The following is a 19161-nucleotide window of genomic DNA, read 5'->3' as shown; positions in this document are numbered from 1 at the left end:
AAACCTGCCTTTACTTGTACAGTTGAGCGTGTACACACGCTGTTACAGGTACAGTGACTGTCGAACATGTGAGGCTATTTTACAGGTATAGTCGAATAAGTAAGCTTGTTGTTAAAGTTACAATCCACCGTTTAAGACTATATTTGGAAAACGTTTTGCAGTGTTCTAAATTGACAATTCACTTGCTCACTGAAATAAAGAAACCCATTTTTCATACAATTATTAAATCACAACACCTACGTTACCGGCGCATAATGGTTATTGATGGCAGTGTGTCAGCAACTAATACTGTTTATAAAGGGTATTAAATGAGTGATTTTTTTTATATTGAATTTATTAAACGAGTCGAATTAAATAAGAAAATGCGAGGCAACGAGTTTAATAAATTTAATGTGGAAAGTCACAATTATATTATTCATTTGATCACATAATAGCCTTTTCTGTCAAACAATAAAAATTTCTACTTTCTTTTTACTATATAAACATGTCAATTGACCAACTTCTATACTATAAACGACGCCGACGCCAAAGCCTGAGACAATATACTAAGTAGCAAACTGCACAGTAAAATTTTATTTTTTATAAAATAAAATACAAAACATGTAACATATAATATCAAAACAAATATTTGTACAACCACTTTAATTTAAACAATATATTTAGCCAAATTGATTAAGTGGAAAAGGATCAAAATGATATTACTGTAACTTATATCAAGTTTTGAGACAAAGTTTTAAACAATCTGAATAATACTTCAACTTGGTAGACAGATTTATCGTACAATCAGACAAAGTAAATGATGAATTTTGGCATTTAATTTTCTGGAATATGCCATCAGATTTGAAATAGAATATTATCTTGTGATCTGTAGCAAAAGGAAGTGGTAAAAGTAGTTTTCGTCAAATTCTGAAGTTTTAGAAAACATGAAGCACTATTTTGATGGTCATTGCAAGCATAGCTACACTTTTTGTCTACGGTCAATGATTTTCATTTCAGTTGTATCTATGATCTATCAATATTTCATATACTCTAAACGATAGCTGGTATATAACTGTATACCAAATACGAGGAGTGTTCGATATGAATTGCTTATTGTCCTCTAGCTCGATATCCACATGGGGCACGATAAAAAGCAATACCTACCTGTATAGGGGTATTCAATACCTACACAACGGTGTATAAATGTACATGATAGACTAAGTGTAAGACATAAAATTTGCCATTTGAATACACGCAATCATTGACCACTGTAGTAAAAATGGTTGGTAGAAGCGTCGACAAGAAACATGAAATACGGGCTTACATCAAAGCTCGCTCAAAACTTGGTTGTTCTTTCTACTGCTTATGGACCTTCTTGTGTGTCTTATGACACAGTTCGGCGGTGGAAAAAGAAATTTGAGTCTGGTGTAGAGTCCACCAAAAATGCACCGAAATCAGGTAGGCCAAAATCTGCATCTCGTAAAGAAATCGTTTCCAAAATAAAGGAAATCATTGAAGGAGATGCCAGATTTACAGTTGGTGATATTGCACGAAAGGTAGGCATATCACTGTCAACGGTTCACCTTATTTTGAAGAGGCATTTGAAAGTCAGAAAGATTTCTGCTAGATGGGTGCCACATCTGTTTACTGATGAGCAAAAGAGGCAACGGGTTAAAGTGGCCAAAAAGCTGCTTCAAATGTTTCCAAAATATGATAAAAAGCAGTTTGCCAATGTCGTCACAGGTGATGAAACCTGGGTCCATTATTTTGAGCCCGTCAGAAAGGTTAGCAATAAGATCTGGGCCACTAAACACAGCAAACGCCCAATAATTGCCAAACGTTCTTTGAGTGCAAAGAAGGTTTTGTAGGCAATCTTCTTCTCTGGTGAAGGAGTCGCAATAAAAGTGCCGGTGAAAAAGGGCAAAAGCATCACCGGAAAGTACTACAAAGACGTAGTACTGAAGAAACTGAAAAAGTATCATCATAAACGACGCCCTGCCACTGGTTTTAAACATGTCCGTCTTCTACATGACAATGCCCCCGCTCATACCTTCGCAATAGTTACGGCGTTTTTGAAGAAAGAAAAAGTAACCGTTTTGCCTCACCCCCCGTATTCCCCAGACCTTGCCCCATGTGATTTCTTTTTGTTTCCGAAATTGAAATCATTCATTGTTGGGCGAAATACCAGTCCTGACAGGCACTTGGATCTGCCATTCATCAGTACCTTATTACTGTGCCCAAATCAGCGTACCGTGACGCCTTCAAGAAGTGGATACATCGGCTGAAACTTTGCATTTCTAGCCACGGGGAGAACTTCGAAGGCATGAAATGAGCCCTTTAGGGCTAACTTAAAATTTTAAGTCTCCAGATAGAAATAAGCAATTCATTTCGAACATCCCTCGTATATTAAACGATTTTTTTTTGTATGAGGTAAAAATCATTTCATCTTTTTTTTAACCGTGAACGATTTCAGTTTCCGATCAGATTTCCATAAAGTTGCTTAAGGTCTAAAGATGAGCAAACTTATATAAAAATTCATTATAATTATAATTTCAAAGAATGAAACTGTAGTAATTGTCTTCGTAGAGAAATATTTTAGCGTAAATCAAAAAGTCTAAAATTAATAAAATCAAGTTCATTTTACATTAAAAGAAACAAAACAAAGATATAAAAAAGTAATTGTTTGTGAAAGCGTGGAGTCAATTCTGAATTCTTGAAGTGTTTTTAAGTCCGTGTAACCTTATACCCAAAGTAAGAATTTAAAAAGATGTTAAATAAATACGCCAGTGGGGAATTTTAAACCAACAAGAAAGAGTCTATGTATATAATAATCTTCGAGTGAAGTCAGTTGTACGGCTGTAACCTCGTATGCCTTGAACTGGGTGAAAACGAACACACGGCGCATGTAATCTCCCAACCTTCTTTATATGGGTCACATTTTAGTGAGCCACACGACCCTTCTACAAAATAGAACAGTTTGCCATCATGACTCGTACGGGTACCCGGAATTACTTCCGGTTGATCATCAACACATACGAATTCAGACGCATGGTGATTATAGTGACTTGACATCAGGTAGCCTTTATATTCCAGGGTATAGTTCAGGGGACATTCGTTTTTTCCAGGCACCATAAGGACGTTATTACGAGGAATGCGACAAACTGCACATGGGATATCATGATCATGGAGGTAGTTCCATGCATTGTATGAGTAAGTGTCATATTCAGCCCCATATATGATACCAGCACTTTGAAAACCATCTGTAGTTTTGTCATAGATAGGGTCCATAGGCAGGCACAATGGATTGACGGCGGTTCCGCTATGTGTATAGTGAGCTCCAGCAACGAATCCTTCGTATACCAGAAATGCTGTACTAGGACAAGTGGTCCGTCCCCAGCGTATGTAGTTTGTACCGGCTTCGTTTAATTCAGCTATTGTGTCTTTCGCATCTACAAAAGCAATTTTGATTTTATCAAAAAGGGTTTTCATTACACTTTTATCGTGTAGTGAAAAAACTGGTTTTATGTATGAAACATTTGTCATAACACAAGGTACAGACACAATATAAAACACTTAATCGGCTGCAGTAGAGAAATATAGTTAATATACACTGAATTTGTTAATCATACATACTTTTTTTGAGAAGTGTAACAAATAAGTTTAAAAAAAATCACTCTCAATCTTAAGAAAAAAAAAATGCGGAAATTCCAAGATAACCAGGTTTTCTACCTACAGGTTCTGTTTGAAAAAAGAGTCATGTTCTGTTATATATATTTGAATGCATCCATCATGCCATTCTGAAGTACAGATATAACAAACATAGATATGTCATTGTCATATGTAATTCCAGCCTAAAGCCATTAATTTCACATTGACGCTACGGAAGGGTAAGGCCCAGTCCAAGATTTGAACCGCGACTTGTTCATTCCACACTATAAAAGTTGCACTAGATAAATGCTTTAGCCCACTGCAACACGGAGAAACTTTGAAAATATACATGTTTATATATTTATTTATGTCGGATAAAAGCTTCAGGCGTCTGTCGAAAAATTTTATGTATAAACGACGTTAAATAAAGATTATCTTATCTTATCTTATACATATTAATTAAGTTAATTAGCGGCCTTGACTCGAGTGATCCCCACATTTATTCAAACCCCATGTCTTTGATAAAAGCTACCTTTTAAACACAGCTTATTTACAATAGGTCTACCTAAACTAAAGATATTTAGCATAAACCATTTTTCTACTTTTAATATCAGTGACCCCAAATACAATCCAAAGCCAGATATTCACATAAGCTTGCTATATATTAAGTTTGGTGACAGTAAGTCAATCTAAACTAAAGTTGTCAACTGAAAACCACCTTTTTGATGATCACGGTGAAAAAAAAGCTATTTTAGAAAATGTGTATGTGACCTTGATCAAAAGGCACCAAATGATCTTTTTCACAAAATGTTAGGCTCTGACTGGGCGTTAAACCGCGATCCATCTGTTCGACAGCACAAAAGATCACGTTGGCCCAACGCTTCAAACCACTGCATTACAGAGGAACTAAAGTTATTGAGCTGATACATATTTTTTAGTAACAGCGACCTTGACCCGAGTGATCCCTAAACACATTACGAATTTGTGTTTAGATATGAGCTATCTACACACCAAATTTGGAGACAATAGGTGTACCCAAAATAAAAATATTGAATGGAAGGCATTAAATCAAAATTATGAAATACTCTAACACGACTAGCAAATAATCTACATACATGTAGAGCTCTCGGGTTATTCTGCAATAACCCATGCGCGTGCAGTGACGTCATCCGATCTAGGTGCGTAGCACGGTCGTAAAAAGTAGTTACCATATTTTCTAACACTGTTGATACTAGTATGTCGTGTTAGAATCGAAATAACAAGTTCCCAAGTGTGATTTATCGTAGAATAACCCGAGTTTTTCGTTCATATGCGAAACAATACTATATCACAAAGGCCTGCGTGCACTCTGTGTGAATTTCATTGACACTGATGCTTTCTGCTTATCAGGGTGATAAAATTAACAACGTGTGAATTGTTAACATTCTCTATTTCTCCAGGGTTCGCGACCTCATTAACTCCTCCCGGCAAATTCATTCTTTGGCGGTTGGCTTAATACTTTGTTTTGAAACTGATTCACGATAATTTGTTTTAAAGACTAATTACACCAAATGATAAAGAATGTTTCAGTGTGTATTTCTGCTTGTTTTAATATTTATAATTCAGTATTGATTCAAAATTTAGAAAAAAGTCTCCCTGATGTGAAACATGCATAATTGATGCAAAAACCTGCCAAGTGCCATCTTCTGGCTGTTATATGGCAAGTGATGGTTTAAGTAATGCTGACCTTAAACTTGACCAAATGATCCCATGTGAAATCCCAACCGTCTATAAGCTACCTGTGGGCCAAATTAAATTTCAATACGTCAAAGCAAACAAAGCATAGTTTACAATGTCATTAATTATTTTTGGATATATTTAAATGCATTTTTATAGATATTACAAACTGTTTGATAGATATATATAATTCGAATATTTGACATCTTGAAATCAGTTTTATTTAATGCAACCCTTATTTGAATTTTTCCAATATATATCAATGAATGATTTTTGATGTTATAAAATGAATTTAAAATATCATTAAATATAAATAAGGACATCATAAAATAGAATGGTTTTAAGATATAACAAAATCCATTCGGCATTTTTAAATAAATTTTAGAAATCTTGAAGGCATATACAACAATATAAACGGATAATTGATATCAAACATAAAGTCTATTTTTGGGTGTCTTAAAATCTGTTTTGCGATATCATTTGATAAGTAGTTCTAAAATGCTATTCTGTAGAAAAGATTGATTTCAATATATCCACTTAAGAATTTCATAAAATTACACAAAGTTTTGCATGTTGAGAGAGCAAAAATTGAATTAAATCGTATTGAGGATATTTCAAACAATCCGTATGAAGAGATATTCATTATATTATTTTATGATATCTGTAATTCATTTTTTAAATCATTAAACCATTTTATGAAATTTGGAAACACGTTGATCGATATCTTAAGGCACCATGTCTCCAGATTTGGCTAAAAAATCTAGCTAAAAAATAATCTTTCTTTCAAACTGAAGTTTGATCATATTATAAACATTATAATATGAATTTTTGTTTCTAACCTATTTTAAAAGTTCCAAATCAAGGAAAAAACATGACCGCGTCGGGAATCGAACCCCGGACCGCCGCGGAAATAAAGACATTTTCCCGTCGCCGTAACCAATAGCGCTATAGCTGAATTAGCGAAAAATGACTTCAAAATATAGATATTTATAATCGAGACAGTTTACCTGGAGTAAAAGCGTGACAAACGCTTTTCAATTTTCATCGTAAAAAGTAGTAAAAACAGCAAATTCTCAAGTGTTTCCGTAACAGAAAGTTTGTCAGTAATTAAGTTTTAAAGCCTTCTTAAGAAATATAGCATTTATTTCAAGATATCTAAAAAAAATAATTATGTTTGTTGTCGGACGATCTGGAGGCATGCTGGTTTAAGATCTATCTAGTGATATCAGAAAATAAATAGTAAAATTACTACCATAGATATTCATAATTTGCATTTATACAATTTGCAGAATTAGTAAAGACATAATAATGATGAATTATTCTAACCTTTTAGTTCATCTGTTAAAGACGCGATTTTTATGTCCTGTTGAGCAGTTTTGTCCTCAAGTCGAATAAGTTTCTGCAGCACATTGTATTCACAATTAAATTTGTTGCTGCCTACGACCACTTCTGAGGAAGTTGCCGAGTTATCCTGTATGTAGAAACAGAATATTGTATATGCCAATAAGAACATGTTTCTGACTTTCAGGCTAAAATATTTATGATCTTATTTCAGATTACAAAACTCTTTGTCGTTACTTCGTTATTCTATATTTGCGTTGTTACAATTGTTTTGGCTACCCACTATAATCAGACGGTTTCTTTCTATTGTTTAAAACAAAGTTTGAATACGAGTGTGAGATTGAGGAAGAAGGAAAAAAACACGAGTAATCTTAGCGCATCAGAAGCGGCTGCTTTTGTTAAATATTCAATTCAAGTCACTTCAGCTAAATTAGATACATGAATCACCATTCTTAAAGTATGCCTTTTTTCATTAAAACTATTTAGTAAGCCAACAAGTACGTGTAACACATTGACTTTCAAATTATAATGCTACTGAGCTTTGTTAGATCAGACTCGCTTTTCATTTCAGATTTTGGTAAGTAGTGTAATCAGATAACAAAGCATCAAAATAGCAGAAAAGTATCCAAATACATATATTTACCAACTGACGTAGATTAGATAATTAACATTTTATTGATATTAAAACTTTTGTCTTTTTAGAGTATTCCCGTTACATGTACCAACACATGCACCAGCTATACAATGTCATTTTAAACATTTTCTGTAGTTCTAACACGTCTGGAAGGTATGTCATCCCTAAAACACGTGTTGTTGAAGGCAAAAATAACACTTTTATAATTCTGATAACCTCAAATCAAGGTGAGTATTGTGGTTCTAAAATTGTGCTTGGTCTTGGCCGTTTTACGCTTACTTAAAGATCCTTTTATTCAAAAGTCCTTAAGCCCAAGTCTAGACGTTTTGCATGTTATCAATAAAATGGTGCAAATCTAAATAATTCTAGATATTATAAAACATGCAATAAACCAAATCAGTTTTAATGAAAAGGTGATTTGTTTTACTCTTAATTGAGAAATTTCAAAATAGATTTGCACTTCTGGCAGAGATGTGGTACTCTGACGATAAGCAACTTTAATGTGAATCATCCAGTCTTAATCAGTATGGCTACAGATCAGTGTTGCAAAAAGTAAGAATAAAATTGGTGGAGGCATTACAATAACGTTTAGAAATAAAATGAACATGTGCTAGTTATCTGATGGCACATCTCGAAGGTTTGAGTATGGAATATGAAAACGGATTTTCAAAATACCACTGTGCGTTTCATTGGTGTTTAGAGACCTCCAGCTCTATCAACATGCAGTCAATTTGTTGCAGACTTCTCAGACTTGCTTCTCCAATACTCTGACTTTATGTTAATGACGGCTTCGATTTACACATCCATGGCAGCACCAATGCAATATCAGATTTTAAGAATTATCTCTAGCCATAAGTTGGAGCAACATGTTAATGAAACGAGAGCCTGGTCCTTTTGTTTTTGATAAATGTGTTGTCAAAATAATTCCAGATGTTAAAAACAGCATCTTTAGTACAACAGTGACATTTCGGAATCTGAAAGATACTGATAAAGCTAAGTTCGCTAATGATCTGAATGGAATGTTAGTTGACTGTTAAGGTATGGATGTTTTTGTAAACCTTTTTGAATAAAAAAGTGATAAGATTCTAGATAGACATGCTCCTCTTAAAGAAAACACTAAAGTTTACCAAAACCTTGTTTTGATGAAAACATACTTCGTCTAAAGCGGGTATTCCTGAAAGCAGAAAGCCTATGGAGAAAGTATAGAGAGACACATGTACATCATGATCAACTGCATATTAGCGATCTCGGTTTGATGAGCCTTTTCATGAGCGGTAATGTGACAGACAACACTCATGCCCCTAACAACGCCATAAAGTTATTACGTATTACAGGTTAATGTAATAGATTCAGTGATCCCAAAATGACCAGAAATATTGCACTCGAGGCGAAGCCTGACAGCTACATTAAAATGCTTTTGTAAAAGAGACCTTAAATTGACCAATTCTCCAACTACACAGACTGATGTTTTGATACATTATGTTAATTAATATACTGGATGATGTTCTTTATCAAAAGCAGTCCGTGTTTTTCTCAAATAATTGGTGCTATTTATCCCAAGGAGCTCCGGGTAAATAGAATTTGATTCGGATTTTGATTAAATTTTACATACTTCATTTGTAATAATACTATGAATAAAATTATTATAACGATAGACGAAACTGATTTAATAGAGTGATATTCCTTCTATTAATAGATATGTTCTCGGAGCCATTACTTGACACAACATAATTTACAATTTCACTTTAAGTCATAACATGAAATAAAGACCTTCTTCTATCGCGTATTGTTTAGACATTTTACGCTTACATAGTTAAGTGATAAAATCAGTTTTGTGTCTGTGTTTGTGAAACAAAGGATGGATAAGAGATTTTGACAGAAGGAAGAAAAATAGATAAACATTTATTTATTGGGTAAAAACGCAAACAGTCTGGTCATTTTAGCTGGGTTTTTTTAAACAAGCATAGTTAAAGGACGCGTCTCGTTATATAATATTGGTTTTGCCAGTCTCAATAATTGAAGGACTTTAAAATAACATTAACTCTTTATATCAATATTTTGTACACTAAATATGTAAATCAACATAATTGTTATTTTATTTGCTGCACTTTTATTCATTTCACCTTCGACAACTAGGAGCTTCCTACTATTCAGGAAAAGTCTTACCCTATCTACTGCTGCATAATTAAAGTTGCAGAGATTGCAGTATTCCAGTACACGTTAAATTATATATATATATATATATATATATATATATATATATATATATATATATATATATATATATATATATACTGTGTTTGAATATTCTAGAAGATTATTAGTTCTAGAATCATCGACTTCAGTTACTTTAGTATTTCTGATGACGTTGATACTATTATATCCATTGTAGCTTGATCTTCCAAAATCTTACAGTAAGAAGTCTAAAATGTGTCAGATAAACGCAATGCTTTCACGCCTTACATGTATAACTATTTTAAATTTATAAACATTGTATTTAAGTTTTGTATTAAATTTCATACAGAAGTCTTATATGGGAAAGAACCTTTAATATGCGGAGAGCTGAACATTGACGCATATGTTGTGTAAAGAGATTTTTGAAAGAAAAATGGCACGGATTTTTGGGTTCTTTATGACCGTTTTAGTATTTATTCCGAAAGTTGTGAGTGATTGTGTTCAAAGTGGGACATGTTGTAATCAGTATGAATGTGAATACCATGTATTTCGGAAACTGGTTAAACTTGAAGAGAAAGTTGCATCACTTGCACAGGACATTGAAGGTGAGTTGAGATATTATAATTCATAATAGATAATTATAACTATAGGCTAATTTCTTTCAGGGAAAACTTTTGAACTTTGGAATAATATTTTTCTTACATGTCTTCAAACTGTAAAGTTTTCACATTTTGATAAAGACAGAAGAGTCATTATTAGTGTAGTTTACTGTTTATGAATCTTTTGTCACGAGCCTCTTCACCTTCAGTTTCGTCTATCAAAACACTCCCTATCAACGGTTTATTACAAAGCGCATTATGACGACATTTTCAAAGTTTATTTATTAAATTATATAACTTCCACAAGAAATAGACACAATATTTAGAACGATACTGGGTTATAAATATAGATATTACTGGTTTAATTGAACTAATAACAGTATTATTTCTGTCTGACACGTAACGTGGATATATCCGCCCATGTTGAATTCCCGATCTATATGCAATTTCTCTCCTTTTCTAAAACATATCTTAAGTTATTTAAGTTTCTGCTAATATAAAAGACCTTTAGAATATTCCGTCTCTCTCTATGACACATTATCTGTTTTAAATATACGTGTTGCTATATAGAAAACACAACTGTATTAATGTTAATTTTATGATCTCGTGGAGAATCTATACAATTTACTTATTATCTGATAATGATTGCCATTTAATATTTATCCCTTTGCAGATTCCCGTAGTTCCTCTGAAGGAGTCACCTATATACGATGGGGCCGAACAGCATGTCCAAGTCACGCAAGTCTTGTATATGATGGTTACATGGGTGGATCACATTACAGTCACAGTGGAGCGGCTACAAATGCCTTATGTTTAACTAAAGAACCAAAATGGGGACGATACACATCTAAAGTAGAATCAAGTGCATATGTCTATGGCGCCGAGTATGAAACATGGCTCTACAGTGCTTGGAATTATCTGCAAGACCAAGATGTTCCATGTGTCGTTTGCTATGTACCTCGAAATGACATACTGATGGTTCCTGGAAGCAACATATGTCCAAATGAATACAGGAGAGAATATAGTGGTTATTTAATGGCTGGACGTGCAACTCACACAGCTGCTAGCGAATACCTTTGCATGGATGTAAGTCCCGAAGCAAAGCCCGGAGGTGCAGAAAACCTGAATGGATACATTTTGTATTTTGTCCAAGCGGTGTGTGGTTCTCTTAATTGCCCACCATACGTGAACGGGCGAGAACTAACATGTGCTGTATGCTCACGTTAGCTTGCTGATTTATACTTTAACTATTACTGTATAGACATCGCACCCAGTGGATACAATTTTGTCAGGCTCACGTAATAATGCTGCACCCAGCCACCATCCCTGATTTTATATATATCGTATGAACCATATAAACTATTAAACTGCCTGTCATGCCACTCTTATATTTAGAACTAACAAGCTCTCTTTGCTCATATATGCCGCCCTAAGTGGAATAAAAAAAATAAACCTCTCTAGAATACCTTTCCTCTGAACTGTTTTTTACTGCATGATAGCATGTATCTCTATTTCTGTTATTATTGAAATTTACTGTTTTCATAATAATAACTTCCAAAATTCAATTTAATCATATTAACTTTTATATCAGTTATCCGATCATGCTAACATGTAGCCTAATGCTTGCAAATCAATATAAAGATAAGTTAAAGAAAGAAAGGTTAAAATATGTTTCTGTGGAACGAAAATGTGATGTCAACATACACATTTTATATATAGATATATCTACAGTTAAAATAAGTAACTATTTTATATTGTTTACAAAGTTGTCACATTTCTATAACTTGCGTCATTCTTTACTGTACGAAATGGAAGTGACCTATTTATGCACAGCGGTTTTATTAAGCATTTGATTGTAAACCTGATTTAGAGATAGTTCCGAAAATGTTAAATTAAATGTAAGGATGTGAGTTGATATATATCATTTAACAGGTATCTTGCTTTCATCCTTTTGTAATCATGTTGTTTAAACTTCTCTGAAACTTTTATTTGATTTTCATGTTGATCCCTATACAAATAAATATACCTGAAAACTTACAACAGACCCTGTATTATATTATACTGAGAAGATTGAGGTTTGATTGAAATGACTATTACCAAGCATTTAACTACACACTGTCAGATAGCTCATTGCATAACTGGTAAAATTCAGGTACATTAATAAACACCAGGTAGAACTTTTATTGTGTCAATGACTGATCTCTAGCGCCATGACTACATGAATCATCAATGTCAAATTAACACTCTTTTAATTAACTCTAGCATGTATAAGTTAGAATGCAGTGCTTTATGATTACAAATTATGGGTACAGATACGTCTTCAAAAGTATGCAAGAGAAGTTCAGGGACATTTTTATAAAAGCCATGCGTCCCGCTTTAACAAACGGATAGACAGGTTATAGGTATCAATAAATTAAAAGAGAGGGATACGACCATGTATAACGTTCACTTATAAATAAATCTTCATTGCAAAATTGTATGACAATAGTGCGTTCAAAACGGTATTGTAGAAACCTGCACATGTACAACAGTCAGAATTAAATTTATGCCTTTGACATTTATTCATTATCTTCGAAGTGTTATTATGTAATAAATGGCCCCGTTCTTTAAGAAATATTGTGAGAAGTGCCAATATTTACTAGCAAGATGTCTTAAAAGTAACAAGTTTCACTGAATTAGATCTCTCCTTGCTGTGTTGATGTTGGCCCATTACCATGTAATTATCTCCTATACACTTAAAATATTTAGAGATCTATAGACATTTCCTATGTATCTACTGGTGTTTAATTATGCCCATCTGCATTGGCCAGTATTGGTGCACTTTTGGAATAAGAAGTTCACTTCAAGAGTCATGCGTTTTTCAGGATGCTCGATTAAACATAGATCACCGATATGTTGCCGATATTATAACCGTCAGTGAACTAATGTTTGTCGAAAGTGCCTTTCTAGTAGGATATAAGTTTAGAAGTCAACTCCTTTAGGGTCATATAATTTGTAAATGCGTTTAACATTTATATGTATATATCTCCGCGTATTTCAAGTATAATACATGACATTCTATGAATACTTCACGTCGTGAAAGAGAAAAGGCTCTGAAAATACATGTGTATTGAGTTTTCAGATAAAATACCCTACTATTAAAATAATTTTGTATAAAAAAATCTTTTTTTACTTGCATTTTATTACAAATATATACAGGAGCAGTTTGTAAAACACGTATGATCCCAAGAATAAATTGTTCCATTTTCAGTCCTGTGATCAATATGACCGTGACCTTTGTCCTACTAATCATCAAAACGAAACGGGTCAATTACCTCACAAGCCCAATAAGGCTATCAAGTTTGTAGATACTGAGTCATGTAATGTTGTTCTCAAGTTATTGCGCCAAAGCCGTTTAAAAAATTCATGCTCCTGTGACCTTGACCGTTGACTTATTTACCCTAAAACAATAGGGTTTATCTACTTCATAAGCCCAATCACGATATCGTGTTTAAAGGTTCTGATTCAAAGTGATCTCAAGTTACCATCTACACGTTATTGTCAATGTTTAGGCCTATTACATTGTCATTTCATCTATTGACCTAAAAAAACTAAAAAGGTGATTTATATGTAAGCCAAATCAGGTTATCGTGTTAAAAAGTCTGGGTTAAGTACTTCCTAAGGGATTAGCTAAAATTGTTTTAAATGTTAAGGTCTCTGCGACCTTGAACTTTAATTTATTGACCCCAAGAACAATAGGGGTCATCCACTTCATCAGCCTAAGTTCGAAGGTTTTGGGTCAAGTAGTTCTCAACTTATTGAGCGGAAACCGTTTTAAGGGTTCAGGCCCTGTGACCTTGACCTATGCGATATTGACACATAAACGATAACGATCGTCTTCTTTATACGCACTGTCATACTACCAAGTTTAAGTGTTTTGAGTTAAGTGGTTTTTATTAAGTTATGGAGCGAAAACCGTTTGCTCAACCGACACACGGGCCGATGCAATCGACATCTGCAAAGCAATACAATATGTATCGCTTTACATTCTCCTTGGAATAGTGCTTCCCTATTTCGTTATGTTTACATAAAAGACATATATATCTACGCGTTTGTAGAATTATTCTGAACGATTATGACCTCTTTAAATTGTGTCGATATACTAAAGCACGGTTCTGTACGGTGTCCCATTAGGGCCATCGCCGCGTGAATTTACACACAAAAAATGAAAGCACGACACTAAGATGAAGAAAAGTCGAAACAACGAAACCAAGTATTTTAAATATATTGTCAGAGAATAGCAGAACTGGTTTGGTTGGATCTGTTTATGGGAGGTTATGAAATTAGAAAGACATCTCAAACACTCTAGTGGTTACATATAAGCATTGCGACCAAGTACAAAGATACAGCCACCGGTCGGCACCTAAAGACTGCTGTTGGAATAGTAATTGTAAATATTTTCTGCAGCACTATATTAACATTAACGAAAACTAGCCCGAATACCGCATAGATTATTATCAATTCTTTTGAAGAATACCACATTGCTACTTCGCATTAATTTCAGTATGATTCATTAACAGGTAACTTGTCTACTATTGAAACTGACATATTTTGGATCAGACTATTTGTTTAGATCACTGGTAAAACAGCCTGCTAATCCCAAATCTTTTAATAGATTTTTTTTTTTCATTTAAATGTGCAGGCTTAATATTGTTGGCCAATGAGTAAAGTGTTTTAATTCATTGTAAGCGGGGAACGTACGTTTTCCTTATACATTAAAGGTAATTTTAAAAAGTTAAAATTCTCACTATATTACACAAAGATATTCTCCTGATTGCTTCATATTGAAAACTCTCGTTCTACTGACATATCCAGTCTTGCATTTATTACGTTGACTATAAATTTTTCTTATCACTTGTCGTTTCGACATTTTTATTATATTTGATTAGTGATTTTATGTGTATTGCAACCTTGTACTGTGCTATATATATATATATATATATATATATATATATATATATATATTGTGCAAACACGTATTGAGTGGCGCATATCTAACGAAAATGTTGGGTGTGCTTGTTTGTTATATAGTTTTCTCGCTACTGGGTTTTACTCGCCTAGCTGAAATTGATTGTATCGAAAATGGAAGTTGTTGTAATCGATATGAACGCGAGTATAGTGTATTTAAGAAACTTGTAAAGCTTGAAGAGAAACTTACATCTTTAACAAAGAAAGTAGGTAAGATTATGATACTTTCACGTTATCTGTACTATTGAATTAAAGCCAGGCTAAGTAAGCCGGACATACCAATATCGAATTGATCTCTGTAACACCAAAATGTTCATCATATATATATATTAGTTAACGACAGTTACAACCATCTTAAAATAGAGTAGCTTCTCCAGATTTTTTGTTTGTTTTAAATTTCATCTAAGGATATCAACATGTGACAAGGCTTCACTATTATATTTTCAGCTTATTTGAGATCACAAAAGCATGGTTCCTTAAACAGTGTAACTTACATCCGTTGGGGCCGGACGTCATGCCCAAGCGGGGCCAGTGTAGTTTACGATGGGTATGTTGGGAGACCATATTATAGGCACAGTGGCGCGGCTGTAAACGCTCTATGTTAAACTAGGGAACCACGATGGGGACGATATACATCTAACGTTGAATCAACCGCCTATATTTATGGTGCTGAGTACCAAACATCATACTATAGCACATGGGCCTACCTGCATGATCATGATACACCGTGTGTTGTTTGCAATGTACCTCGCAATGACGTGTTGATGGTTCCCGGAAGAAACATCTGTCCAAGCGGATATAAACGGAAATACACTGGCTATTTAATGACAGGACATTACAGTCATTCGGCCGCTAGCAAATATATTTGCATGGATGGTCAACCGGAAACAAAACTTGGTGGTCAACAAAACCAAAATGGATATCTTTTCTATTCTGTGCAGGCAAGGTGTGGTTCTCTTAACTGTCCACCGTACATCAACGGAAGGGAACTCACGTGTGCGGTGTGCTCACGTTAGCCGACTGATGCTGTGTACAAAAATGATAAGCGTAAAACATGGAAACACAAATCAGAACTGACATTGTGCTATAAATATTCTTCGCATAATGCACGATTTTAACTATTTTTATGATTCATGATATTTACATTGAAGTTTAACTGTTATCATAATGCATAACTGTTTTATATATATAATTTCAGATGAGTTTAAAACCAGTTTTGGACAGTCAGAAATAAGAGGTAATAAAAGCAAAGACGCAGTGCACATTTGAACCAAACGTTATGAGAATATTGCACGGATCATTTTATAATGCACTTTAATCACAACAATATATATACTATGATTTGAACTAGTTTTGTTTATAATTTTAGTTGAAGTAACATCTGTCCAAGCGGATATAAACGGGAGTACACTGGCTAATTAATGATAGGACATTACAGTCATTCGAGGATAATGTTACCAAGTAACTGTAGTATTGCCATGCAATACTAAGTCCCCTACTGACAGATTACTGTGTAGTATCACATAATGATCTGTTATATATGTCCCCTCCAACCTTACCCCACCCACTTTCTACTTGTACTTGTTGGATTTTTAAGGCAACCCGCCTTTAATATTTTTCAGTTACATCTCGATCTGTTGTTGGCCTACTGTGCAAATGCATGGCTCTAAGGCTGTGTTTTAGTGCTCTGTGCTTCCGAGAAATCTACCATTACCTATTATACTTTGGTAATTTGTATAAAAAGAACAATTATTTCATTAAAACTACCTATTGAAGTTCATACATGTTAGCTAATCTATTGCCTTAGTACGCAGAGTAAGAAAATAGTCTAATGTTTAAATTCACGTTTTTTTTTGTTGTTGTTTTTTTTTTTTTTGTGTGGGGGGGGGGGGGGGGGGGGGGGGGTTAATGTAATACTCTTAATTGTGTATCAGTTCACAAAATTATGAAAAAACAACATCTATCATAAACATAAAAATATTCTAGTAAGTTTGTACATGTTATTACAAGTGCTCTTATAATTTGATTTAGTGGCTGGCACGTGTTTTGTTATCTAAATATACCTATAAATGGGTTTAACTAATCTTTATCTTACTGTGGTAAATTTTGTTTAAGACCACTTGTCTGTATTTTGCGTGACAAAGCAAATAGCAAAAAAGATGAAACTTGTTTTTTTTACTGGTAACAAAGTGCACACTGTTGGCATTTTGATAATCAAATAAATGAATCATGCAGAACCCAGACTATTGTATTTGAGGACATAATTTTAAGTATTTTCAAACTTTGTTAATGAAATGTATCTTTTGTATTATATAGAGGTATTACTGTTAACAACTTCTAGACTATTTGCGGTTAGTATCTGACGTGCGTTTCTCTACAGTCACGTCTACTATTGATAAATATCATTCATACGCTCTATAAGTTTATTACATTTGTACACAATTTAAATTTTTTCTTAGGAACTGCTCTGTTAACCCCACTGAATCCTATCAATAGTCAGTATAAGAAGAATTCTATTAGTTGATATGTCGCTTTTGTTGATAACCGTTCTTTACGAAATCTGCAAACACTGCTGATAGAAAAAGAGACGTTGTAAAAACCTAATAGCCGTAATAAATACAACTTGATTACAAATCGACATACTTCAGATCCAGTTCCATCCAAGTTTGCTCTGTTTAATGTATACACATTTGTAAATTGTTATTAACCATCTAGAAATGTATCTGCATGCAAAATAATTTATTGATACCATATTAAAAGTCTTCCATAGTTTTCTAGTCTATTTAGATGTCAGTTAGACAGTAAACCATATAAATGTATATTTATAACTTAAAATGGCCCTTAATTTGACAGTGGTAGCTGTAAAAGACATATAACGACAAGAAAAGGGACCATATGAATGCGAAACAGTCCATTTCCATTTCTTCAAACAAATCCCACCGTGACATCATGTCCCTAATCTTTGGACCAAACTGAATACCGTTGACAGACAGACCTTGATATGGAATATGAAATCTTTTTGTCCATGTTTCTAAGTTTATATTAGCTTCGTACATTGTATGAAGGAAGAATACAAATAACCGATGTTAAATTGTTTTTTTTTTTATTTATATAGAACCTCTCTAATACGGTGGTATGTTTAGGACATCTGTTATTTTTTTTAAGATGAAATTATCTCGTGCGCACGACATCTTATCTTGAGCGATCAACATCTTATCTCGTGCGCACGACATCTTATCTCGAGCGATCAACATATTATCTCGTGCGCACAACATCTTATCTTGAGCGATCAACATCTTATCTCGAGCGATCAACATATTATCTTGAGCGATCAACATCTTATCTCGTGCGCACGACATCTTATCTCGAGCGATCAACATATCATCTTGAGCGATCAACATATTATCTTGAGCGATCAACATCTTATCTTGAGCGATCAACATCTTATCTCGAGCGATCAACATATTATCTTGAGCGATCAACATCTTATCTCGAGCGATCAACATCTTATTTCGTGCGCACGACATCTTATCTTGAGCGATCAACATCTTATCTCGAGCGATCAACATATTATCTCGAGCGATCAACATCTTATCTTGAGCGATCAACATATTAATTTGAGCGATCAACATGTTATCTTGAGCGACATCTTATTTATATATATTAAGGCCCTTTGTGTGTGCATTTAGGTCATCAGTAAAACATACGGACAAGTTGTTAATTAGGGTCCTGCCTATTCCGCTGTTATTTAAACTTCCCACAAGTACATGTACAAATTTATCACATCAGTTGGGAGAGCAATGCATATAATTGGTCATCCTATCTTCAAAATCAAATGAACATAACCAATGATGCATACTGCATGTTAGAACAGCAACAAATTTCAGTTCGACTGATAAATTCGCGCAGAAAAGTTGCATGTATGAATTAAGGGAAAACAAGGAAAATCGTTTAATATATGGGCGAAGTATGGAAGCCCTGGAGGGACAATTGATTTCCGTACTTCCCACTTCTGACTTCTAACTTTTGCACTTCTCACTTCCAACTTCTTGACTTCCTACT

The 19161-nt window shown here is 34.0% G+C and overlaps 2 protein-coding genes and 1 pseudogene across 2 annotated transcripts; 2 read left to right on the top strand and 1 right to left on the bottom strand.

Annotated features, from left to right (window-relative positions):
• Positions 1-372: 372 nt before the first annotated feature.
• LOC123528019 (uncharacterized) lies at positions 373-6967 on the bottom strand. The gene is made up of 2 exons (XM_045307765.2): positions 6670-6967; positions 373-3428 (listed from the first exon to the last, which is right to left on the bottom strand). The coding sequence occupies exons 1-2, from the start codon at positions 6854-6856 to the stop codon at positions 2824-2826; spliced, it is 792 nt and encodes a 263-aa protein (XP_045163700.2). The 5' UTR covers positions 6857-6967; the 3' UTR covers positions 373-2823.
• A 2913-nt stretch (positions 6968-9880) lies between these two features.
• On the top strand, positions 9881-11751 carry LOC123528020 (uncharacterized). Its single transcript, XM_045307766.2, has 2 exons — positions 9881-10098; positions 10766-11751. The coding sequence occupies exons 1-2, from the start codon at positions 9897-9899 to the stop codon at positions 11317-11319; spliced, it is 756 nt and encodes a 251-aa protein (XP_045163701.2). The 5' UTR covers positions 9881-9896; the 3' UTR covers positions 11320-11751.
• A 3373-nt stretch (positions 11752-15124) lies between these two features.
• LOC123528188 (uncharacterized) lies at positions 15125-16938 on the top strand (annotated as a pseudogene).
• Positions 16939-19161: the final 2223 nt, after the last annotated feature.

Source organism: Mercenaria mercenaria, chromosome 14, assembly GCF_021730395.1.
Source record: "Mercenaria mercenaria strain notata chromosome 14, MADL_Memer_1, whole genome shotgun sequence".
Classification (NCBI taxonomy): domain Eukaryota; kingdom Metazoa; phylum Mollusca; class Bivalvia; order Venerida; family Veneridae; genus Mercenaria; species Mercenaria mercenaria.
This window is presented reverse-complemented; position numbering and strand designations above follow the sequence as displayed.

Bases quoted from the DNA above. Each gene is read 5' to 3' on its own strand.
- LOC123528019 (XM_045307765.2), bottom strand. From the start codon at position 6,856: ATGTTCTTATTGGCATATACAATATTCTGTTTCTACATACAGGATAAC. The intron at 3,429-6,669 runs GTTAGAATAATT...TTGCTTTTGTAG, and splicing joins TTTAACAGATGAACTAAAAG to ATGCGAAAGACACAATAGCT.
- LOC123528020 (XM_045307766.2), top strand. From the start codon at position 9,897: ATGTTGTGTAAAGAGATTTTTGAAAGAAAAATGGCACGGATTTTTGGG. The intron at 10,099-10,765 runs GTGAGTTGAGAT...ATCCCTTTGCAG, and splicing joins ACTTGCACAGGACATTGAAG to ATTCCCGTAGTTCCTCTGAA.